Consider the following 25,681-nt stretch of genomic DNA (forward strand, 5'->3'; position numbering starts at 1 on the left):
CATGGCCACAGAGCCAGCGGGTAGCTGAGTCTGGATTTGGACCCAAGCCATCCAGCTCCAGAACGCAAGACCTTAACCTCTCTGACATGCTTCCTCTCACCCAGAGCTGAGCCCTAGGGACCTTGTGGGAGTGGAGGAGAGGAAGTGTGGCTCCTCTGAGCTTTAGGGTCTCCTATGACTGCAGTTTCTGCATCCTGGCTCATGTGACAACTGTTAATACATGACTTTGTCACTCTCTCAAGTCAGAGTCTCCCTCCTGCTGAAGAATCCCTCTTCTACAGGGTGTCTCCAAGTGGGCAGTGAGAAGCTCTGGTCCTCAAGATGTTGAAGGGCCTAGGCCTTACATCACATCAAATTACATCAGGAGAGGGGCTCCTGGGTGGCTCAGTCGGTTGGGCGTCCGACTTCAGCTCAGGTCACGATCTCGCGGTCCGTGAGCTCGAGCCCCGCGTTGGGCTCTGGGCTGATGGCTCAGAGCCTGGAGCCTGCTTCCAATTCTGTGTCTCCCTCTCTCTCTGCCCCTCCCCTGTTCATGCTCTGTCTCTCTCTGTCCCAAAAATAAATAAACGTTAAAAAAAAATTAAAAAAAAAATTACATCAGGAGAAAGCTGTTCCCTTTCCAATTCTCTTTCACTTCCAGTAACCTCAAGAGGAATGTCTTGGCTGGGGGACTGGACTTGAACACGTGTATAATTCTTATTTACCTCCTCCCCTTTTTGAGAACAGTAAGCCCTCCCTGCCACCACTTTAGCGCCAGCCCTGCTCACTGGCCTCCTGATCCATCGCTGCCCGCTTCAGTTCCCCACTGAGTGGCCAGTGTGAGCTCTTTCAAACTCAAATTTGGTTATCTCATAACTTTGAAGACCTCCATCTGCAATGCAGGTAAAATCCAGACTCCCCATTGCGGCCTACAGGCTTCGGTGACCCACCTGCCTCTGTGACTTCATCTTCCCACCGCTTCTCCCTCCTCCCTGCCTTCTGCCTACCCCTCACACAAAGCCTCTCTGGAAATGGGGTCAGTCTCTCTGTCCTCATGACTGGCTCCTTTTCATCATTCAGGTCTTGACTCAAATGTCATCTCTGAGAGGAGTTCCTTGAACACTGGCCCCAGGACCCACCCCACTTGCTCTCTACCCAGTCACCTGAGCTCCTTAACACCGGTCTGCAGTCAGCTATAGCACCTACCTTTTGTCTTTCTCTGCTACACAACTGGGCTGTAAGCCCCTGGAGGGCAGGGACTGGGTCAGTCTGAGTCATTTTGGTATTTCCTGTGGCACAGTACCTAACCAACGGTAGGCATTATACACACATCTGTTGACTGATGACAGAGTGACACTCAGGGCTCCTAATGAGAGCCTCCTCTTTTGGAAATGGCTGGACACCTTCCTGCTCCCAAGCTTCTCTGTGTTAGGTAGGGATTCCTCCTCCTGGGGGCACTTACCGGATGATTTTAGGGGGTGCATAGATTCCACCTTAAATAACATTGAATTATGGAGAGAGAAAATGGATCTTCCCTCTTCTGTTCTCTTTGGATTTTGCTGATTGTACAAAAGAAAAGTTCTGTTTGTGTTACTCCATGTCACTTCTCCAACACTTGCTAATCTGATTCTTACAAAGTCCTCAGTCTCACAGTTTTCTGCACTTACTAGTATTTAGCTAGATTATAACATATACTATTTTCACAGTGTTTATATTTTATAGATACTTTGTTAAAGTGGGAAGTGATTTAAAGAAATGCTACGGTGTTCCTCTTTTAAGTTTATTTTCAGAGAGAGAGGGAGAGACTGTGTGTGTGTGTCTGTGTGTGTGTGTGCGCGCGTGCTTGCACACACAGGGAAAGGGCAGGGAGAGGGAGGTAGAATCCCAAACAGGCTCTGCACTGCCAGGGCAGAGCCCAAGGCAGGGCCTGAACTTAGGAACCATGAGATCATGCCCTGAGCTGAAATCAATAGTCGGACACTCATCCAACTGAGCCACCCAGGCTCCTCTATTTAGCGTTTTATTTTTTCATTTCATGTTATTTTTTAAAGTTTATTTATTTTTGAAAGAGAGCAAACACAGCAGGGGAGGGGCAGAGAGAGAGGGAGACACAAAATTTGAGCTGTCTGCGCAGAGCCCAACACAGGGCTCGAACCCACGAACCTCGAGATCGTGACCTCAGCCAAAGTGAGACACTTGACTGTCTGAGCCACCCAGGTGCCCCTGTTTAGGCTTTTTTAAAATAGTAAATTGATTTAAAGACATTAAGCACAGGTGTATGTGTATGTGGCCAGTGTTGTGAAGGTGAGGTGCCAATGGCTATAGTTGGGGAACTAGAACACTGTTCTAGGCAGAGCAGGCCCTTGTGGAACACAGACTGGCTCCAAATGAACCCCTGGGCCAAGTACCATTTAGTTTGTTCTTTTCAGTGATATGAGAAGTTATTCAGCTGAGTATGAATGAGGGACTGGAGCCTTTTTTCCTGGACCTCAGCTCATTTTGCTTTAATGTGTAGGGCCTTTGTTCTTTTCTGTGCAGTTCTGACCACTTAGTGTGACCTCCATAGTCATGGGTAGAGAATGGTGGTTCTGGGACACAAAATACTTAATATCCTGATGTCAAAGTTCCCTAGTGAAGTCGGGCCCTGGGCTTTTCTTTGTCTGTCTCATAAATCAGGCAAACATGAGCTATTATTTGAGGATGCATCAAATAAATAACCTAGTGCACAGCCTTGCTCAGTCGGACTACTGAAAGAGTCAGACTACTCACTGGGGCTCCTGGGTGGCTCAGTCGGTTAAGCGCCAGACTTTGGCTCAGGTCATGATCTTGAGGTTCATATGTTCGAGCCCCACATTGGGCTCTGTGCTGATAGAGCCTGGAGCCTGCTTCAGATTCTGTATCTTCCTCTCTCTCTCTGCCCCTCCCCCACTCATTCTCTCTCTGTCTCTCTCTCTCTCTCTCAAAAATAAGTAAAAATTAAAAAAAAAAAATAGAGCTCACCTACATAAATTCTGAGGCCCAAAAAATTGGGTCTTCCAGGGCCCCAAGCACCCATTACCCTCTGTATCAGTCTGATCTTCTGTGTTTTTTTGTTCAAATGGATGGTGTCATGTACTTAAAATATGTAGCAAGTAACATCTTGGCATTCCTTGGACTCAAAACGTGTATTTTCTGTAGTGTAGTAATATCCAACTTCTCTGTAAGTCCAACATTCAGCAGTTCAAATGTTTGGCTTGAAAGCTGTGTGATTTTGGTCAAGTACTTAACCTCTCAGAGCTTCAGTCTACTTCCTTGTGTTATTTGGAGATTAAAGGAGATAATGCACGTGAAGCAGTGTCTGGCTCAATGTAAGCATTCAGTAAATGGCTGTCACATCTTTAGTTTGCGTCTCATCAGTCCTCCCTCCAAGAGGCTGCATTCTAATTTGATTATCTCTCCTAAATCTCGGCTGCTTCTCCCCTCCCTACCCCTTTGCCGTAATCCCTTCAAGGAATTCACCAAGGTCTACTGAGTGCTACGTTTTGCGCCAGACGCTGCCTTCTTAAGCAGCAATCAAGCCAGGTCCCTGCCGTTGCCAAGCCCACAGTCGAGTAGGAAAGAGACTCCCAAACTGAGCAAACGGGCTGTAATCGAGGTATGTCGCCGGTGTAGTAAGAGCGAAAGGGACGGGAATGTCTAATTGAGACGGGTGTGTGAGGAGTCGGGGGCCGGGGGTGTCGTCCAGGCAACCGGCACTGCCCGCATAGGAGAGAGAGCGGACTGCCTGTACTCCTAAAAAGCGGGCGGATCTGGGGGAAGGACCCAGGGCCTGGAGGGCTTTGAATGCCCAGCCCCGAGATCGGGGTTCTTCCCATTGGCGAAAGGAGCCCCGAGGAGCTTGTGGTCAGGCCTCGGCAGGGCCAAGTCACCGGGCAGGAATGGTCCCGAACAGTGCATCACAAAAGGACCCCTGCCTGGGCCAACCGAAAAAGCGCCAGCCAGTGAAGGCGGAAATAACGGCCCGCGAGCGACCGGACGGTGGCTGCACTCCCGGAATTCACGATGGTGGGCGGAGCCGGAAACTCCCGGCGTGCGGCGGGTGGGCCCGGCGGCGCGGCAGCGGCCAAGGGGGTGGGCCCAGCCCTCCCTGAGCAGCTGATTGGTCTGCCCCCGTCAGCAGTGGCCGCGGCTCCTGGAACTGTCACCTCCTCCTGGTGAGTCCTGGGTTCGAGCCTGGGCCCCGCCGGCTCCCGGATTGCCCCTCGGCTCCCGGCTGCTTCTCCCTCTGGCCGGCTGGTACTCCTGGACTCCCGAGGCGTCCCCTGGAGAGGCAAAGCCAGGCTCAGGCTCCCCTTGAGCGCGCTGCCGCTCTTCTGTTACAGGCTGTCGGGCCAGGACCCCTCAGGGACTTTTTTTGGGGGAGGGGCGAATCGTGCAAGGCCTAGGGGGCCGCGTTCCTAGAGAAAGGCAATGCGGGGCTGTGGCGGGGAGGACGACCGAGTGGAGCAGGTAGTGTCCCCGGGGCTGGAGCCCCGTGGAAGCAGCAGTGGAGGCATAGATCCCCGCCTGGGGAGTGGGAGGCGGGGGCGCCGGAGGGGGGAGGAGGAGGCGGCAGAGGCGGTAGGGGACGCGCGATGAGTCTGGCTGAGACCACCCGGGCTAAGGTCAGGACCCTTGGAGGCAGCCCCATCCAAGGAATGGGTTGAAAGAGCAGGAGCCAGCCAAGAACAGCCACAAAGATACAGAGGGCCGCCCCAGTATCCAAGGCGTGTGTAATGATTTTGTGATTCTTGGCGGTACGGGAGGCCACACCAAGATAAAAGCATGGCAAGGCCTAATGAGTGTATTTCAGATTTGGTCATTACTTTGGTAAGCCGAGGACATCATGAATTCTTTAAAAGATTGTGCTATAGAAGTGTTTAGACGTGTACACAAGTACAGGAAAATACGGAAAATAGCTTACCATTATGAATCCCACGTAATCATCACCCAGCTCAACCACAAATGGCCACCCTGGTTGCATTACAAGTATGTTAAGATTCATTGGGGCACCTGAGTGGCTCAGTCGGTGAAGCCTCCGACTTTGACTCAGGTCAGGATCTCGTGGTTTGTGAATTGGAGCCCCACAATCGGGCTCTGCGCTGACAGCGTGAAGCCTGCCTTAGATCCTGTCCCCCTCTCTCTGCCCCTCCCCAGCTTACACTCTTTCTCTCTCTCTCTCTCTCTCACTCTCTCACTCTTTCTCTCTCTCTCTCAAAAATAAGTAAGCATTAAATTTTTTTTAATTAAAAAAAAGATTCACCTCGAAACCATACCAGTAATATGTCAATCTTAAATTTAAAAAAAAGTTCCCTTCATGTTTAATGAGTATAGAGGTTCAGTTTTGCAAGATGAGAAGAGTTCTGGAAATTGGTTGCACAACAATGTGAATGTACGTAACACTACTGAACTGTAACTTAAAATGGTTAAGATGGTAAATTTTATGTCATGGGTTTCTAACCACAATTTTTTTTAAGTTCCTCTCAAAAAAAAAAATGCTGCAAATTAGGGGGGGAAATCTGACTTCAAATGTGCAATGGAAAGTAATTCATTGCCAATTAGAGACCCATAATGTTGTTATTAACCATGGAGGCTCTGGAATGAACCTGTTGGTTTTGGTGCTCTGAGCAGTGGGACCTGGCCTGGGGTGGAGTTTAAGCACTGGGGATGCCTTCTGTTTTATACTACACCTAAAGGGTTAGGCCAGCCCAGCTTTGTGAGTCTGATTTCTCCTAAATGTTCTTTTTTCTTACAGTCTGAGGCACACCTTTAACCCTTAGCTAAGCTCCTATGCCACTTCATACCTTCATTCACAGAAAGGTGAGTGACGTGTGAATTCACCTCTTTCTCTCTACTCCCATTCTTTAGGGCACACCTGGGTACTCTGTCTCCAATCTACTCCATCTCCCAAATGTACCACATATCAGTCTTTCACACACCTTGGGGTTAACTGGTAGGTAGCCTTCTACATCTAGCTCTTTGACAAGTGAGTCCTACATGGGTAGCCCTGAAACCTTCCTTTTGTCCACTCCAAACAAACAAACAAAACAGACATACAAAACAAAATATACAATGAGAAAGCAACTGCCAGGTTTGGGATTGGGGCTCCTCTTGTCTTGCTGTAAGGGCCCAGGACCAGTATTTCTCCTGGAGCTAAATTTTCTAACGTAAGTTGGCATTTATTAGAAAGTTAAACAACAATTGGGTAAAATCTGCATCGGCAAGTTATATTAGAGGGACCCCTGGGTGACTCAGTCAATTAAGCATCCAACTTTGGCTCAGGTCATGATCTCATTGCTCGTGGGTTCAAGCCCTGCATCGGGCTTTGTGCTGACAGCTCGGAGCCTGGGGCCTGCTTCAGATTCTGTGTCTCCCTCTCTCTGCCTCTTTCTCTCTCTGTAAGAATAGATAAACATTAAAAAAAATTTTTTTTTAAAGGGAAAGTTATATTAGAGGGGTGCCTGGCCGCCTCAGTTGGTGGAACACGCTATTCTTGATCTTGTGGTGAGTTCAAGCCCCACATTGGGTGTAGAGCTTACTTAAAAAAATAAAATAGGGACACCTGGGTGGCTTAGTCAATTAAGTGTCCAACTCTTGATTTCAGATCAGGTCATAATCTCAGGGCTATGGGATCAAAGCCCCACGTCAGAATTTGAATTGAGTGTGGAGCCTGCTTGATATTCTCTCTCTCTCCCATAGCCCTCTCCCCTGCTCACGCCGTTGTCTCTCTCTCTAAAATAAAATAAAATAAAATAAAATAAAATAAAATAAAATGTGTGCATTTTTTAAAAAGTTATATTAATATTAAAAGTTATTGAGTAATGGCTATTTAGAACTACTCAGGAAAAAATTAGGTACTTGATCACATCACTGGACATCAATGATGGTAAAAAGAAATTAGTGACGGGCTACTGGTGATGAATGACAAAGCAAAAGTTAGCAGGGTGAACTTGATTTGTCTTGATGTATATATAAGTTTATATCGGTACACTGAGAGCTATCAAGATGATAATTATTGAAATATCTGCAGGAATTAATGTTATGCTCATATATAACTCGTTTACCCTTTAACTTCCTCTCTCCCCATGGAAACAGTTGTGATTTTGGATCAAGTGAGTTTTTTTTAGGAATGTAGCCATCATGTTACATCATAACTGCCTGTACACAGGAGGTGATATGAAATGAATGAACCGTTTTCTTATGTTTTCCTTTGTAGGGAAGATGGAAGAGCTGAGTCAAGCCCTGGCCAGTAGCTTTTCTGTGTCTCAAGATCTGAACAGCACAGCTGCCCCACACCCCCGCCTGTCCCAGTACAAGTCCAAGTACAGTTCCTTGGAGCAGAGTGAGCGGCGCCGCCGACTATTGGAACTGCAGAAATCGTAAGGGATGCTTTAACTCTTTGCTTTCTCTTTCCAGGCTGGGAGCCTCCAATCAGGAGGCTCTAGGCTTGTCTCTTCGAAGTAGACCCTTAGTAGGTACACCTTGCCCATGAGGTTGGGAGGGATAAATCCTGGCAGAGGTAGACATCCTTTATACCCAGAGCTTAGGAAAAGATGGAGACGTAGGGAAAGGCTGAAGTTTGAAAGCAAAAGCTCAGTTATTTGGTTAAATTTTTCTTTTTTCCCTGGCAGCAGCATTGAGCTTTGCGATTTAGGGACTCGTGAAGGCCACACCCAGACTTCCACTCCCCACATTCCCTGTGTGGCTTCTGCACTCTGAATCCTGGCATTGGTGTGGTCTTCCTGTCTGCCTTCAGCCCAAATGTTTCCGTGGAGCCCTTGAGAATTCAATACAAATAATTCCACAGGGAATCTGAGGAAATGTCTTCCATACACTTAATTCTCAATGCCAAGATGAGCAAGCAGGGGAAGAGAGCAGGATAGGAGTGTCTGAGGCTGGGCTGCTCTGAAGTCAGGGCCTATCCTTGTATTCTGAGTACAACACAGGCCTTTTCTGGGTAATAAGGAATAGAGGATTAGAAAGAACTAATTTTTTTTAATGTTTATTTATTTATTTTTGAGCGAAAGGGGATGGGGGAGGAGGGGCAGAGAGAGGTGGACAGAGGAAGTAGGCTCTGCATTGACAGCAGAGAGCCCAACGCAGGGCCCACATTCATGAACCTCTAGATCATGACCTGAGACGGAGTTGGATGCGTATCCAGCTGAGCCACCAGGTGCCCCCTTCTTTATTCTTGAATTAAAACACCATCGTGCTTTCATATGCCTCTCTGGTGTGCACCCTCACGTGAATGTGCAAGAACTCATGTGTCTGAGAGTATCTGAGGAGAACCGGCTGAGCTGGTCTCACTGCCTCCGTAGTGAATTTCTTGCCTCAGCATTGAGGGAACCAAGTGCAGGAGGTTACGAGGTATCTACAGATCACTTTGGAACAATTAGGTTCCAAACGGTTCTTATTCTTTCTTAACTAATTGCCCAAGCTTTCCAGAATATGTAGTTTTTTTCAAAAGAGAGAAGGATAACAATAAAACAAAAACAAGTAAAAGATAGATTAAATCGTAAGCTAAGAGGCCTGTTTTGAAAGTTAGATAAGAACTAGAAGAAGGCCTGGCCGCTCCTCAGAAAGCTATGGAAGTTGGAAAATCCCAGAAGTGGTCCTTGTTTTAAACTCCTCACCACGTCTCAGTGATTCTTCTCTTCAATTACCCAGGGCCTTTGGACTAGATGCCTGCCAGGCAGGAAAGTGTCAGCTCTCACCTGGGTGGAGGTGTGGGAGTCTGGAATGGGGTGGGTGGGAGTGGGGTCAGCTTTTCCAGCTAGTGAACCTTGAAAATTCCTTTCAACGTTTTACTTTGCCCATTTTTAAAAAAAAAAAAAATTTTTTTTTTTTAACGTTTATTTATTTTTGAGACAGAGAGAGACAGAGCATGAACGGGGGATGGTCAGAGAGAGAGGGAGACACAGAATCGGAAACAGGCTCCAGGCTCCGAGCTGTCAGCACAGAGCCCGACGCGGGGCTCGAACTCACGGACTGCGAGATCGTGACCTGGCTGAAGTCAGCCGCTCAACCAACTGAGCCACCCAGGCGCCCCTACTTTGCCCATTTTTAAGAAATTCTGAGGAAGGCTGAGTGTGTTCAGAAGGTGCTTCCTATCTAGGACCAGTGAGGGGGCCATCACTAGTTTAGCTTTATGAAGGAAAATCTACCATCTCTTCCACTAGAATCCCCAGGGTCTCTTGAACTTGGAGCCTTTGAATTAAGCTAAACTCGTCACACTGTAGGGGGTCTTCCTATGAGACATAAAGACCTGTCCTTGTGCCTTCTTTCCTCCAGCAAGCGGCTGGATTACGTGAACCATGCCAGACGACTGGCTGAAGATGACTGGACAGGGATGGAGAGTGAGGAAGAAGATGATAAAAAAGATGATGAAGAGATGGACGTTGACACTGGCAAGAAGTTACCAAAACGCTATGCTAATCAAGTGAGTAGTCCAGAGAAGGTGAGGCCAGGTCAAATCCCACTAAAGGAAATGTTGCCATAAAGAGAGGAGGAGGAGGGGGCACCTGGGTGGCTCAGTCAGCTGAGTGTCTGACTTCAGCTCAGGTCATGATCTCGAGGTTCATGAGTTCAAGCCCCCACATCGGGCTCTCTGCTGTTAGCACAGAGCCTGCTTCGGATCCTCAGTTTCCCTCTCTCTGCGCCTCCCCACTGATTCTCTCTCTCTCTCTCTCTCTCTCAAAAATGAAATAAACATTAAAAAAAAAAGAGGAGGAGGAGACAGGAGAAAGGAATGGGGATAGCAAAGAAGCTGCTGCTGTGCATGAAGTGTATGGACTAGGAAAAGAGATGGCTTACAGTGCCATGTGCTGACTGGGGGTCACTGAGGGAGGCTGTGGCTGGTGGGTTTGAGAGCATTTACGCCCTACTATAACCAAAGGTCGCCGGCCTGCTGCAGAAGACCTCTGAGCTATTGATACACTAACAGACTGCATGCACTTGTCATTTCTTAGTGGTCACTGTAAAGCGGTTCTGCATCGGGCCTGCCCAGTCCAGCACTGCCCCCACTCCACCTCCTAGGTTGGTCATCTTTCCCAAGCAGGGGACTAACATGCCAGTCGTGGATCTTCACATTCAGATGGTGCAAGGTGGGAAGTACAGCTGCCCTTGAATATGGGGAGCCTGCACGGCCACCCCAGCCAGCCAATTGGCCTACGTGAGGTTGAGGCCGTAAAACAACAGCTGACTATAACAAACGTGACTAAGTGGCCTGTAGGTTGCAGAAAGAAACTGGTGTGGTTTGTGGAGCCATAGGAGAAGCAGGCATGGAAACTGTTCAGTGCTTCAGGCAGTCCAGGTATTCCAGAAGGCAGGGTATCGGTCCAAGTGGGATCGGGAGTCTACCTTTCTATTATATTCTCTCTATAACCCAAGTGTCTTGTCACCTCAGAATCCTTTCCCACCTTTAGAATATGGTTTCTGGGTGCACATACTCCCATCTTCTTTCTGTGCCCCAACTACAGCATGGATAACATCCTTTATGACAGAGTATAGTTCAGTTCTATTCAGCAAGCATTGTTGAAGGCCCTGCCCTGTATTAAGCTAGGCTGTGTGTGGGAAGGTAGATAAGGGCCAGAAATGGCCCCTGTGCTCCCGGAATAAGTGGAGATTGTGGTTTTTGCTACAAGAAAGTGAGATTAGCTTCCAACAGGGAAGGAAGTAGGGTTGTGAAATCAGGAAAAGGTTAATGAACGAGGAGGCAGCTTTGAAGCATGAGTAGGACATTGATAGGCAGAGGTGCATTCCAGGCAGCAGGAACAGGATGAGCAAGAGCCCTGAGGTGGGAGGAGTATATGGTGTGTTGAGAGCAGTATGGAGGCCAGTAAGGATAGAGCAGCATAGGCTTAGGAGAAGGAATACAGCAGAAATAGGTGCAGGAGGGGTGCCTGCCTGGCTCAGTCAATAGAGCACACGACTCTTGATCCTCGGGATTATGGATTTGAGCCCCACCTAGGTGGAGAGATTACACCTTTAGAAAAGATTACATCCTTTAAAAATGACTCATTCTGGGAAGTACAAAAGCCCTGAGTTTGGGGCACCTAGGTGACTCAGTCTATTGAGCTTTAGACTCTTGATTTCGGCCCAAGTCATGATCCCACATCTTATGAGTTTGAGCCCCATGTCCAGCTCTGTGCTGACAGCAAGGAGCCTGCTTGGGATTCCTTCTCTCTCTCTCTCTCTCAAAATAAATAAACGTTCAAAAACAAAGAAATATGTGCAAGAGTTTAGACTTTATTTATTTATTTATTTATTTACTGATTTTAAGGTTTTTGTTTGTTTTGTTTTCTTTTGAGAGAGAGAGCATGAGCAGGGGAAGGACAGAGAGAGAGAGAGGAAGAGAGAGAATCCCAAGCAGGCTTTACACTGTCAGCACAGAGCCCTGCTTGGGGTTCAAACTCATGAACCATGAGATCATGACTTGAGCCAAAATCAAGAGTTGGATGCTTAACTGACTAAGCCACCCAGGTCCCCCTAGACTATGGTTTAGATTTCGGGGAACCACCAAGAATTGTTGAGCCAGGGACAGAGTTGAGACTTTGTATGACATGCCCATCAGTGTATATAAAAGGGTCTGGAAGAGAGAGACTGTAGTAGGGAGCTTAACTTTGCTAAAACCATCTGATGATGAGTGCTGAGGGCAGTGAAGGTGTAAAGAAAATGAGGTCATGAATATGAGAAGTATTGCCAGGTTGAACAGATGGAATTTAACAGTAGATTGGATAGAAGAGGCAATATGAGAAGTGGTTAAATGTTTAAGCTCTGAAGTCACATTGACCTGACCTCAAAGCCAGGCTTTTTGTTGACCTTAAGCAAGTTACTTAACCTCTCTAAATCTCTGGTTTCTTATCCGTAGATGAGGATATTTACAGTACTATTTCATAGGATTGTTAGAAGGATTAAATGAGATAGTATACCCTAAATACTTAGCCAGGAGCCCCACAAGTATTAGGTACTATTTTTTTAAACAGCCTTGAGATAAATTCACATACCATACAAATACCATACAATTCACACATTTACAGGGTTTTGACACACTCAGTGGTTTTTAATATATTTACAGGGCTGTGCAACTGTTACCACTATCTAATTCCAAAACATTTCATCACCCCAAAAAGGACCCTCATACCCATCAGCAATCAGTTCCCATTCTTCCTTTCCCCCAGCCCTTAGCAATCAGTAATCTACTTTCTTTCTCTATGGATTTGCCTCTTCTAGACATTTCATATAAATGGAATTACACAAGATGTACCCTTTTTGCCTGGTTTTCTTCACTTAGCATAAGGTTTTCAAGGTTCATCTGTGTTAGACCATGTGTTAGAACTTCATTTCTTTTTATTGCCAAATAATATTCTGTTGGAGCTCCTGGGTGGCTCAGTCAGCTAAGCATCCAACTTCGGCTCAGGTCATGATCTTGGGGTTCATGAGTTCGAGCCCCACGTCGGGCTCTGTGCTGATAGCTCAGAGCCTGGATGGAGCCTGCTTGGGATTCTGTGTCTCCCTCTCTCTCTGCCCCTCTCCCGCTGTGCTCACTCTCTCTCAAAGATAAATAAACATTAAAAAAATCTTTTCTGTTGTATAGATATACTACACTTTGTTTATCCATTTATCCATTGGTGACCATTAGGGTTGTTTCCCTTTTTGGCTATTGTGAATAATGCTTCTGCGAACATTCACACACAAGTTTTTGTGTGGATATGTTTTCATTTCTCTTGGGTATATACCTGGAAATGGAATCACTAGGTCATATGGTAACTCCGTGTTTAACATTTTGAGGAACTGTCAGGCTGTTTTCCAAAGTGACTACAATGTTTTACGTTTCCACCAGCTATGTATGAGGGCTCCAGTGTCTCCACACCTTGCCAGTGCTTGATATTGTCCATCCTTGTGAGTAGAGCCACCCTAGTGGGTGTGAAGTTGTGTCTTATGGTTTTGATTTGCATTTCCCTAATGACTAATGATATCCAGCATCGTTTTCACATGCTTATTAACCATTTGTATATCTTTTTTGGAGAAACGTCTATGCCCCTTTTTCATTGGGTTGCCTTTTGTCATTAAGTTGTAAGAGTTCTTTATATATTCTAGATACAAGTCTCTTATCAGATACATAATTTCCAATACTTTCTCCCATTCTGTGGGTTATCTTTTTATTTTGCTGTTGGTATCAGTGGCAGCACTAAAGTTTTAAATTTTGGTGTAGTCTTATTTATGGCTCCTGTGTTTTGTCACTTGTGCTTTTGGTGTTGTAGCAGTACCATTCTTTAAGGAAGTGTTGATTATGCCTTGGTTTAAGATTCGGTAACAGAGAGTGGTGTTGCTATTAACAGGGCTACAGGATGCAGAAAGAGAAAGGGGGGTTTCAGGGATGGAAGGTACTTGGGTGACCAAAGGCAGTGAATCCTGTTTTGGGTACATTGAGTTTAAGGTACAGAGAGAGCAAGCAGAGAAAGAGATACCTCCTGGACAGGTGCAAATATGGGTCTGGAGGAAAGGAAAGCAATTTGGAAATGAAAAAGGAGAATTAGGAGGTGTCCTCTCAGAAATGGCAGGTGAGGCTGCAAACATAATGCGGTCCAGCCCCAGTGGGGCAACATCTAAGAGAAAAGAAGGGGAACCTAAAACAGCCTCCTGAACATTCTCTACATTGCTTTGGGGAAGCATTTGGAGGAATGTTTGGCAGGAAAAAGAATAGCACCGTGTCATGGGGCTAAGGGAACATGCGTCAAGGAGGACAAAGAGGTGGTGACAAGCAGTGTCACACCAGGAGTGGAGCCGGGAGGATAAGGTGGGGCAGAGGGAAGAGAGAGAGGAGGTCACTGATGGCTGTTGGCAGGGCTGCGGGGGTAGCAAATCTGGGCTGAGGGTGTCAGAGTGGGCGGGAGGGCAGCATCAAGAAATATGAAGTTGTTGGGGCACCTGGGTGGCTCAATCGGTTAAGTGTCCGACTTTTGATTTTAGCTCAGGTCATGATCTTGTGGTTCATAAGCTTGAGCTCTGAGTCAAGCTCTGTGATGACGGTGCGGAGCCTGCTTAGGATTCTCTCTCCCTCTCCCTCTGTCCTTCCCCACTCGTGCTTTCTCTCTCACAAAATAAATAAACTTTAAATAAAGAAAAGAAATATAAAGTTGTTTTAAAAAGGAGAAAGTGGAATAGTTTAACAGAAACGCAGAGTGATTAAAGGTTTTCATTTTTGTTTTGTTTTTTATGATTAGGGCTTGAGCATTTTGTGGGCCAAGGGGAAGGAGAGATGAGAGATTCCGTGGGAGGGAGTAGTTGATAGGCCAGTCTCTGTGTAGATGGGAGGGATTGTGAGCCATGAGTGGAAGAGTTCATCTTTGCAGATTCATTTTGCCACCCGTGTCCCCCACCCCCGTTTTTTAAGGCAGTTTTCCCAAAATCTTTTGGTAAGGTATTTGGGGTCACCAGTTTGAGAAATGATCTAGATTAAGAGCATCTCAAGGTCAGGGACCTTATTCATCTCTGAGGTTATAGCCCCTAGAACATAATAGTTATGAGAACGGCAGGCAGATGGACAAAGTAAGGTGAGGAAGAGGGTCCCGTCACCCAGACACAGGAAGCAAGGTAGTAAGAATTATGGATGCAGGAAATGAAGATGAGGAGAGAAGTTGAAGTTCACAGTGAAGTTCACGCGGCCTCCATTGAGTCAGTGTCAGTTGAGACAAGTCAACTAAGAGCAAGCAGGTGCAGGTCCACTGTCAGCCTACGTGTATTCTCATTTTATATATATAGGATATGAACTTTCTGTTGGTGCAGATGTCGCAGCAGCACACCGCTGCTGATTTTTCTTTTTAATATTTTATTTTTTAAGTAATCTCCAACACCCACCATGGGGCTCAAACTCACAACTTTGAGATCAAGATTCGCATATTCCACAGACTGAGACAGCCACGCACCCCACCCCTGTTGATTTTTAACGCCATTTTTTGGTGTCCCCAGTTGATGCTGTCTGAGTGGTTGATTGACGTCCCTTCAGATCTGGGGCAGGAATGGATTGTGGTCGTGTGCCCTGTTGGAAAAAGAGCCCTGATCGTGGCCTCCAGGGTGAGTAGTGGCCCCCTCCCTATACCAGCATGCCTAGTCTGTAGCGGGAAGGATTCTCTGCACTTCGTGTTCCTCATCTATACCTGGCATGGGGATTGAAAGGCTTTTCTGAAGGAGGGATTTGTTGAGAGCCATCTTTGCGCTGATGATACCTGCAGATTGTGAGGCAAGAGGGTGAGGAGACCTGATGCCTAATGGGAATGGTAACTTTCCACACAGGGCTTTACCAGTGCCTACACCAAGAGTGGTTACCGTGTCAACAGGTTTTCTTCCCTGCTGCCGGGAGGCAACAGGCAAAACTCAGCGACAGCAAAAGGTACCTACATAAAATTGTCTATTTATTAAGTTGAAAAAAAATTTTTTTTGAAATACATATATATATTTTTAAGTAATCTCTACCCCCAACAAGCGTTCGAACTCATGACCCCAGATCAAGAATCACATGCTGTACCAATTGAGCCAGCCAGATGCCCCTGTTTATTAAGTTTTACAATTCGTAAAAGACAGTAGAAGTTCCTTGGTTATGTATTTTAAAGACTCACTTTTAAAAATTTTTTTTTATGTTTTATTTATTTTTGAGAGTGAGAGTATGAGCAGGAGTAAAGAAGGGACAGAGAGGGGGGGAACGGAAGATCTGAAGCAGGCTCTCTACACTGAGAGCAGCAAGCCCAATGTGGGGCTTGAACTCAAAAACTGTGAGATCATGACCTGAGCCTATGTCAGGTGCTCAACCAACTGAACCACCCGGGGGCCTCTAAAGACTCACTTTGAGGGGCGCCTGGGTGGCTCAGTCGGTTAAGCGTCCGACTTCAGCTCAGGTCATGATCTCACGGTCCGTGAGTTTGAGCCCCGCGTCGCGCTCTGTGCTGACAGCTCAGAGCCTGGAGCCTGCTTCAGATTCTGTGTCTCCCTCTCTCTCTGACCCTCCCCGTTCATGCTCTGTCTCTCTCTGTCTCAAAAATAAATAAACATTAAAAAAAAAAGACTCACTTTGAAAGCATACCTTTGAAACTGTATATCTAGATTCAGGCTATCTTCTTCAAGGTCAGGCCTCCTCAGTTGCAGAATAGATGCAGCCCTGTGAGGCCTACTGGGCAACAAATCCCTGGATTAAAGTCAACACACCTTTCCCACAGACATCCATTACAAGGTGACCCGAGCAGTTTTGGGGGAAAAGGTCCCTCAGAACGCTGAGTGTAAAGTATGATAAACTGTTGCTGGGGCTTGCTGCTAAATTCCCTTTTCTCCTATATTTTCTCCTGTATCATTGTCCAAGCCTTAGCCTCTCCCTCTAACCTGAGCTCGGCTGAGGAGACAAAGATCATGGAGGTTAAATAAGTTGCTCACTGTCATTCATGGAGAAGGTGGCAGAGCTGGGCCTGAGGCCTGCTCTCTTTTCTGCCTGCTTAGGCTCCCTCGGTGGTTCCTCGTGTGCTTGGTACTGAGCCCAGGCTTTTCTACTGGCTTTCAGAACCTCTCACACATGAGCTTTGGTTCACCCATCCTCATGTCTTTCCCCTCCGCTATATACCCACTCCTAGCTTTGTTGAGCTGGCTTGCCTCCCTGCTTCCCACATGTACCATGTTCATTTCACCTCTACACCTTTGCTCATGGCACATCAGTTCTCCAGCCTGAAATGCCCTCCCACCTCCCCTCTGCCCTATTGTTTTAACCCTCTGATCTCTGAAGACTGTGTTCACATACCATCTCTTCCATGCAGCATCGCCTGCTGCTCCGATCTCGCTCCTCCGAAATTCCTGTTGCTCTTAGGTCGTGTTGTACAGCTCAGCTCTCAGTTCTCTTCTCTATGATCATCTTATCTCCTTCACTGGATTGTAAGATTTTTAGTATATGTGCTGCCGAAGGGAGCACTGGATTATAAGGTCCTTAAAGGCAAGAATTACTTACAGGTAATATTCCACGCAGATCATAGTACTTACAATAGGAACTCAAAAGAGCATGTAAATTCAAATGGAAGATTACTTGCCTTTTGGACTGGAGTTTTTCTAAGGTGAGTAAATGTTCCAGTTTATTGAAAAGTTCAGAATAGGGCCACTGGGTGGCTCAGTCAGTTAAGCGTCTGACTTCAGTTCAAGTCACGATCTCACAGTTCATGAGTTCAAGCCCTGCGTCGGGCTTTGTGCTGACAGCTCAGAGCCTGGAGCCTGCTTCGGATTCTGTTGTCTCCCTCTCTCTCTGCCCCTCCTCCACCCTCTCCAAATAAATAAACATTAAAGTCAATAAATAATTAAATACAGAAAATAAAAGTTCAAAATTCCCACCTGGCTTAAGGGTTGCCTTGATCCCACTCACGCTGTCCTACCTCAAGTTGCCCTTAACCTGCCCAGGAGTGAGAAAGGGCCGTGAAGGCGCATCTGGGTGGCTCCGTCGGTTAAGTGTCAGACTTTGGCTCAGTGTATGATCTCCCGGTTCGTGAGTCCACGCACTGACCGTGCAGATCCTGCTTGGGATTCTCTCTTTCTCCCTCACTCTCTCCCCCACCCCCCACTTGCATTCTCTCTCTCTCCTTGTCTCTCTCTTTCTCTCTCAAAATAAATAATTGAAATAAAATAAAAAAGAAAGGGCCATAAAGAACTTTCTCCCTAAGAAACTCTGATTGGAAAGGGAACCCTGTAGTGACTTTCTGCTCTGTGTCCCCAGACTACACCATTCTGGACTGCATTTACAGTGAGGTGAACCAGACCTACTATGTTCTGGATGTGATGTGCTGGCGGGGACACCCTTTTTATGACTGCCAGGTAGGGATTGATAGTCTCCTCATGTCTTCTCCTATTTTCTCCTCTCCTGGGAAAGTGGCCCAGCATGTGGGTTTGGTACGTGACCAGCTTCTTGGTATGCACAGGATGTGGTATATCAAGAACATTATCTAATGTTCCTTGCCTCTTTGAGTGTGTTTAAATTAGCTTTGTTTTAAAAAAAGAAGGAGGAGGAACTAAGGGAAGTACAGCAAATCTTGAGGGGAGAAAAGAGAGAAACGGAGTGGAGGGGCAGGCTGGGACTCTGTAGAAGCTGCAGCCACCCCCTCACTCTCTCTGGAGTGTGGGAGGATTACTGGTGGGGAGGACCGTGGGCAGCGGGGATGGTACCTGTGCAGGTGGCACAAGGAAGAGAGGTAGAATGAAGTCACCATCAAATAGTCTCTGGCCACCTCTACTGCTTCACAACCACATCCTGACCCTGAAAACAGCAGGGCCTCCTTGGTTCAACAGAAAGCCTCGAATCTCTGAGGGGCCTGCCCGGGAAGGAGATTTTCCAAGTGAAGAGGGGCCCCGATATTCTCCCCGAAGCGTCACCTTCCCCCAGCATTTTTCTGATTGTTGATTCTTAGGAGTGACAGTAGCAGTCATCGGAGTAAGGCTAGGTCAACCCCTCAGATTCCATCTCTGCTCCCAACACTGCCCCGTCACTGTCCCAGTTTTATAGTAGTGATTTTTTGTGTTCCCTGTCAATTAGTGTATCATAGTAGTTCTCAATGTGGCTAGAAATGCAAGTTCCCAGACCTACTGAGTCAGAAACCCTGGGGTCAACTCATGTTATAATGAGCCTCCGGGCGATCCTTGTGCAGGCCCAGTCTGCGAATCATGGGTTGTCACTGTAGGTTACCTCTTTCCATAGCCGTTAGCCAAAGCATGATTTTCCAAAGCATGCTGCTGAATTCGTAACAATAATAGCCAAGGCTTGTACTGCTGAGCACTTTGTGAGCATTATCTCATTGAAGCCCTTACAAGAACTCTATAAGGTGAGTACCGTTGTCATTCCTCATCGTACAGGAATGGAAGCAAAGAGCTACAGATGGTAAGTACCTTGCTCAAGTGCAGAGCCACACCTAAAACTCAGATCTCATAAATTCAATCTAGAGCATATTTTCCTTTAATTCTGTTGAAGGATGTTTCATAACATGTATTCACAACTTATAAATTTGGTAGCTAAAACTACCTATATTTCTATAATATATAGAAATAACTGTGTTGTTGTTTTTTTAATTTTTAAAAGCAAAATAATGGACAAGAAACAAAAGGTACTAAATAGCTACAGAAGGGTGCATACCAGTAATTCAGAGAATGAAGTATATATGAGAAGTTAAAACTCTATAGTAGCTTCTAATCCTCAGAATTAAAATAAAACAAAGGCTAACATAATGTGCTCTGGAGTTAGAGTCCTGGGACCCATGGTATTTTCTGTGGGCAAATGATATAATCCCTCTGAGCCTCATAGTGCTTGCCTGTAAAATGGAGATGATGGTAATCTAGCTCTCAGAGGGTGGTTGAGTACTAATCAGGGTGTGTAAAGTCCTTAGTATGGGGCCTGCCACATAGTAGGCCTTCAGTGATCAGTGATCAGCTCTACTACCATTAAAAATCCTATTGGATTTTAAGAAAAAAATCTCCAAAAATTTTATATAGGTATTTTTCTGACCTATGGCAGTGTTTGAAGAGACATGAGATCAATGCTAGAAGAGCTGAGATCTTCATAAACTACATGACTATTTCGGATGGAGTGTGTTTGTTCACATCATCATTTGATGTGAGCAGCATTTCATCTTTCTGTTTCCCTCCTCTGTGGCAGACTGATTTCCGGTTCTACTGGATGCATTCAAAGTTACCCGAAGAAGAAGGACTGGGAGAGAAAACCAAGCTCAATCCCGTAAGACCTGGTGTTAGGATTGCTGGATTCTCTATGGGGATTGGTTTGGATTGGTCTGTTATCTAAACATAATAATTATGAATGGACTTATCTTTTTAATTTTGAAGGAGCATGGCATAATGGGAAGGGTGTGGGCTTAACAGCCCTCCAGATCTGAACCAGTTTTGGCTTTAACAATTACTAACTTTAACTAACAATTAACAAAGTTACTGACTTCATTTGGCCTTAGTTTCTTCATCTGTGTAATAGGGTTAATAACACCTACTTTACAGAGTTGTTCTAAGAACCAAGTGATACAAATGTGCAGGTTCTCTTAACATACTTATGGTATACACTTAATAAATAGTGGTTGTATAAAATGCTAATTATTTTATAATTATTAATAATGCTATCTAGAATAATGTGATCTAGAATAATACTGTCTCGAATAATGCTATCTAGAACTCCAGTACAGTGGTTCTCAAACTGTAACGTGCGTCAGCAGCGTCTGGAAGCCTGGTGAAACGTAGATGCCTGGGCCCTCCTCACCAGTGTTTGTGATTCAGTAGGGCTAGGGTGAAGCCTGATAATTTGTATTTCTAACAAGTGATGCTGGTACTGCTGGTCCACAGACCACACTTTGAGAACTTCTGCTCTTGTATGTGAGCTGAGAATGACCTCATCTAGTCAGCTGACTCCTTTCACAGATGAGAGTGTAAGCTCAGAGAGGGACTACCTTCCCCAACATCCCACAGTCCAGGATGAAAGCCCAAGTGCTTTTGCTATCCACTCTGATTAAATATGCGACAGCTATTTTCAGGGCATTTTATTAGCAAACACCTGTAGATTGGCATTTGATTGTACTTCGTGCAACACTTTTAAAAGCAATTGGATAACCAGTTACAGGACAATAAATGGGGTCAGTATCTAGTGATGTTATCGGTAAGGTCCTGGGAGAACATGCATTGAGGAAGGGGAACATAGGAGCTGCTCTCTCTGAAATGTTGTTCTAAGCACTCTACGTGTATTATGTCATTGAACCCGTGCAACAACCCCCATGAGGTAGATACTTTCATTATCCTATTTTATAGATGGGAAAGCAGAGGCATATACAGATGAAATGATTGGCAGAGTTGGGAGTCAAACCCAAGCAATCTGACTTACTAGAGTTTTAGTCCTAATCACTTTATTATACTGCTCAGTCTAAAAATCCTTGCTGATGTGGAAGGGGCTTCTCTAGCCCTTCTGTAGGACTGTCATATGGCTGTGAGAATAACATACAACCCCTAAACCTAGCACAGGACACTGGTTCTCAGTCCTGGGTGTGTGTTAAACTCAACTGGACAGCTTAAAAAAAAAAAAAAATGCCTGGGACCCATCCCAGGCCAATTCAGCCAGAATCTCTGAGTGAGGCATGGGCTTCAGTGATTTTTAAGAGCTTCCCTGATGATTCTTGTGGATAAAGCAAGGTTGAGAACCTCCAGCCCAGTAATACGGTGGGGGAGGGGAGGTAGGGAAGGATGAGACTGAACTTTTTTTCTTTGATACAGTTTTTACTTGCTAGAACCAATATTATTTGTAACATGTGCTAATTCTTTGTTGTAATTTATATTTTAGTTTAAATTTGTAGGACTAAAGAATTTCCCTTGTACCCCTGAGAGCCTGTGTCAGGTGCTGTCAATGGATTTCCCTTTTGAGGTAACACAAGCATTGTCTTTATTGCTCTGATGGGATTGCAGGACACAGGGAGCTTGGTTACCCAATGTCTTAGGATATCCTCTGACTTTGCTGTGTCAAAGCATCAGAAAAGGGCTGAAAGCTGATTCCTGGAAAAAGATGTGCCGCTGTCCTTCAGAGCCTCAGCTCTGCTCTGTTAGAGACATCAGAATGCCAAAGCTGCTTGTCTGTGTCCCTCATTTTACAGGTGAAGAGGTGGGGGCCCAAGGAGGGACAAGGCTTCCATTCCTAGGTCCTTCTGGGGTGCCTGTTTTCGGCCACAAGCCTGGCTGCCATAGCTGACTGTAAAGTTGGGAGCTCCTGTGACGGACAGACCACAGGGGTTCAAACTCCTTATCCTTCCTTCCTCCCAAGAGCAAATGATGGCTGGGGATGGCAGTGCTTTCTGAACAGTGGTGTGGAGGCAGGGTGACCAACTTGTCCTGGTTTGTCCAGAACTTTCTCGATTTAGCACCAAAAGTCTCATGTCTCTAGAAGCTCCTCAGTTCTCAGCAACCTTTTATCATCCTCAGAATCTACAGTTATCCTCTCCAGCCTCAACACACAGACTTTCCTTTGCCCATCGTACCCTTTAAAATTCTGCCTAGTCACGCAGAAGTATTTGCTTGAGCTTGATATAATTTTGTTAAAAGGATCACAGCTTCCCAAATGAGGAAATGGCAAAGGCTGAGTTGCCTTCATTTCTGAGAGTCAATTAAGAAGGTGGTAAGAACACCATCTTTATTTATAACCCTATGCCCCAGTGACAATAAATGCTTTTTAGAGATGAGTCACTGAATCACGGAAAAGAAAATGTGGGACTGTAGGAGGTCTTCCCGTTGAGAAAAACTGAGTTTCCCAGAACATAGCTTGCAGATAATTTAGGGGGAGGTCAGGCAGCCAACAATGGTGTGGGGAACAGGGCTTCTTGACAGCCTGTTTTCCCTGTGTTCAGCAGTCCAGCATCTTGGAGGGGCCTGTCCAGTTCTCCTGGTTTGTGCCCTGTGTGGAGAACATTCCCCATTACAGAGACATCTGAGTACTGAAAAGTACATGGGATCTGGGGACAGAAGACCTGGGTTCACGTTGAATTTGTGCTTCATACTGCCTGGGTTTTGGGGGAAGCCCCCAGAGCTAGCCCTAGTGCCATCTTAAACACCCTCAATGGTGGGTAAGAGGGTGAAGTAGTGGGTAGGCAAGCACCCTGTAAACAGGAAAGTGCTGTTTATGTTTTTATTTTCTAAAATTTATATTTCTGGGTCATTTCTTCATTTAGAGAAATTGCATGTGTGAGAAACAAGGATTATTTTTCCACTGGCAGTGATCCAGGAAAGGCAGTTGGCCCATTAGAGCGGCCCCCATATGCATAGGCTCTCCTCGAAATACATGGCCCCAGAAGTCACTTTGGTCTCTGATTTCCCCTTTTCTAGGTAGATGGACTTCTCTTCTACCACAAGCAGACCCACTACAGCCCTGGAAGCACTCCTCTTGTGGGCTGGCTGCGCCCCTACATGGTGTCAGATGTTCTTGGAGTAGCCGTGCCAGCTGGCCCACTGACCACCAAGCCAGAATATGCTGGGCAGCAGCTCCAGCAGATTATTGAGCACAAGAGGAGCCAGGAAGGCATGAAGAAGAAAGTCACACACAAGGCATCTGAGAGTGGACACTATGAGTTGGAACACCTGTCTACCCCCAAGCTGAAGAGCCCTCCCCATGGCCTTGACCCCCCAGGGAGCCTCATGGAAAACTAAACAGGGTGGCTCCTTGGGGAGTCACAGGATGGGGCTTGGTCCCAGAAGGAAGGCTGGGGAGGAGGACAATGACAACAAACAGGTGACTTCATTTTAGAGTGGACTTTCCAAAGCCACTCCAGCTGGAAACAGCTTATCTCCTATCTGAAATGCTGGCTCAGACAGTTGAGGGCGGTTTCCAGATTGGATGGATTTGGGATTTGAGAAGTAACTCCTGTGAAAAGTGTATCCCAGATATCTACAATGTAAATATATGTAATTCTTAAGAAAGAAGGTGTTTGTGATTCTTAAAACTTTAGATGGCCATGACCCTCCCCTACCTCCCCCTCCCCCCGCCCCAACCCGGGCTACCTAAACCATGACTGTTCAAGTCTTGGCCCATTGCACTGTTTTTAGCACTTAAGCATTCTGCTGAGTTTCCAGTTGCTGCTGTTAGTAACGTCATTTTCTAAAAGGTCTTACCAGGAACTGCAGTTCTTGGTATTTGAATATGTTCCCTCTTCTGAGAAGTGTGAGTTTCTTTGGTTTAGACACTGCCAGAGATAAAATGCAAATGGAGTTCATTCACAACTTCAACAAACATTTGCGCCTTCCAGAAGATAAGCCTTGTGCTAGGCCCCCGTGATGTAGAGAATTATAGGGACAGGACTTGGTGTCTGCCCTTGAGGAGTTTGCAGTCCAGTGAGGAAAGACACCCACCAGCAGGACGCTGAGACCATTGCTTTAGGGCTGAAAGATGCATAGAGCTTGGGGCGGGAAAGCAGAGGAGGTTCCATAGCGGAAGTTGGAGCAGAACTGAGGTTCTGAGCAGGACAGAAGGGGCTCTGCAGACAGGAGAGCGGGACTTTCTCACACAGGCAGCAGGGTATGCAGTTGCACCCTCCAGAGCAGGGCAGGACTCCCTCTGGGACCTGAAGCAGGTTCAGCACGGCTCAAGTTTAAACGAGGGTTGGGGAGCTGCCCAGGAGGAGGCTGAAGAGAGAGATGGGCCTGTGTGTTCTGCAGAGGTTTTAGATTTGATGTCATGGAAGAGCTCTGAGCCGGCCAGATCCATTCAGATTTGTCAAGTAGGCTCTTTGGCAGCTGTGGCAGTGGAAGATAGTATCTGAAACTAACCAATTCGTTTCTGCTGTGTGTTCAGGAAATGTGTCCCGTTTCCTGTGGCCTCGATCTGCTTCTCACAGTGCTTTCCACCTTTCTAGGACTTCTTTTATTGGACAAAAAGACTTCACTATTCTAGTCCAGCAGTACTAGTGTCCTGTGGACAAAATTTCGGAGGGATGCAGGTCAGATCTTGTCTGACTAGCAGTTGTTCCTTTGTGTTGATTAATTCTGGGAACAGATCTGGGCAGACGTGGTTAAGTAGAGCCGGATTACACAAATTCAGCACACCAGTGGAACTTGCCTCAGTGTTGGGCTCTTACAGAGTTGCTCAAGCTGACTCTGTAAAATCGGAGAAAGAAGACAACTATCCCCCCCCACCCCCACCCCCACCACCATGATCCTGCTGGCTGCAGATTTAAGCATGCCTACATCAATAAACTCTTTTCTGAATTTGGGTCAATTCTGCAATAGGAACATTGTGCTCCTCTTGCCAAGAAGCATGTTGTCGGCTGTCTAGATGCTACATGATCTTCCAAAGGAAGTCTCTAGTTTGTACTCTTAGCAGGCCAACTATATCATTTCAGGAGCTGTGCATACTAGCTAGCGTCACAGAGACTTCGCCGGGCTCTGCTCAGAAATAAGCAGTCTGGAGAGACTGCTTCCTCAAAGGACATTCTTGGGAGACAGAACATACCAGCCAAACTTATCACCATGCACAACTTGATATTGTTGAATGATAGATCAAAGGATGTATCTTAGAGGAGTGCCCCTTCTATTTTTAACCGAGGAGCCAATATTATCAATCACTGAATAGAATGTGTCTTCAGGTCATATTTCTTATGAATTATAAAACTACCTCCTGTCACCTCTTTCAAAGATGGTTGTGTAAATAAGTTGTCGTGATTGGATATTAGTTTTCTGGCCACCCTTCTGAACAGCAACCAGTTTCTTTTTTGTGGAATTATCTCTTCCCCATGCAGTGTGGTCTGGTGGGACTATAATCTCGGGGAATTGCCTTCCTTTAGCCAAACATCAGGCTCATGACTCAAGATGGGCCAATCACATGCTCCTCACCAAGAATCTGTATCTTAAGCAGAGGAACAAAGAGAGTGAATCCATTGGAATTCATTTATTTTGTCCTCAGAAAGGCAGAGGGTGTTGCTGAGAACTCACTGAACTGAACTGAGAACTCACTGAAAGCTGTTATACTCACAGGTAGAGTTTGTCACAGTGAAAGGAAACAGATTAGTTAGCCAAGGGAAGAAATGTATGGGGCAGAGTCCCAAAAATTCTAAGTACGAGTCTTCCAGTTGTCCTCTCCCAGTGGAATCATGGACAGCATTAACTTTCCTGGGTACTGTGTGTGACAGTATCATGGAGTATTGGCAACCAG

The 25,681-nt window shown here is 46.1% G+C and overlaps 1 protein-coding gene across 7 annotated transcripts; it reads left to right on the forward strand.

Moving 5' to 3' along the window:
- The first annotated feature begins 4,072 nt into the window (after nucleotides 1–4,072).
- SNUPN (snurportin 1) lies at nucleotides 4,073–23,454 on the forward strand. Of its 7 annotated transcripts, XM_047074760.1 has the most exons (11): nucleotides 4,080–4,172; nucleotides 5,753–5,817; nucleotides 6,436–6,501; nucleotides 7,214–7,376; nucleotides 9,289–9,436; nucleotides 14,968–15,072; nucleotides 15,292–15,388; nucleotides 17,735–17,832; nucleotides 19,661–19,738; nucleotides 21,335–21,415; nucleotides 22,864–23,454. In XM_047074760.1, the coding sequence occupies exons 4-11, from the start codon at nucleotides 7,219–7,221 to the stop codon at nucleotides 23,182–23,184; spliced, it is 1,086 nt and encodes a 361-aa protein (XP_046930716.1). In that variant the 5' UTR covers nucleotides 4,080–4,172; nucleotides 5,753–5,817; nucleotides 6,436–6,501; nucleotides 7,214–7,218; the 3' UTR covers nucleotides 23,185–23,454. The 7 variants fall into 7 exon arrangements, with proteins under 7 accessions (XP_046930714.1, XP_046930716.1, XP_046930711.1 ...); XM_047074755.1 differs by lacking the exon at nucleotides 6,436–6,501 and having other exon boundaries at nucleotides 4,081–4,172; XM_047074757.1 differs by lacking the exons at nucleotides 4,080–4,172; nucleotides 6,436–6,501 and adding an exon at nucleotides 4,237–4,254.
- The last annotated feature ends 2,227 nt before the right edge of the window (nucleotides 23,455–25,681 follow it).

Source organism: Lynx rufus, unplaced genomic scaffold (genome assembly GCF_022079265.1).
Source record: "Lynx rufus isolate CCGP_SWC_20201006 ecotype Redwood Valley unplaced genomic scaffold, mLynRuf1.p SCAF_13, whole genome shotgun sequence".
Lineage (NCBI taxonomy): Eukaryota > Metazoa > Chordata > Mammalia > Carnivora > Felidae > Lynx > Lynx rufus.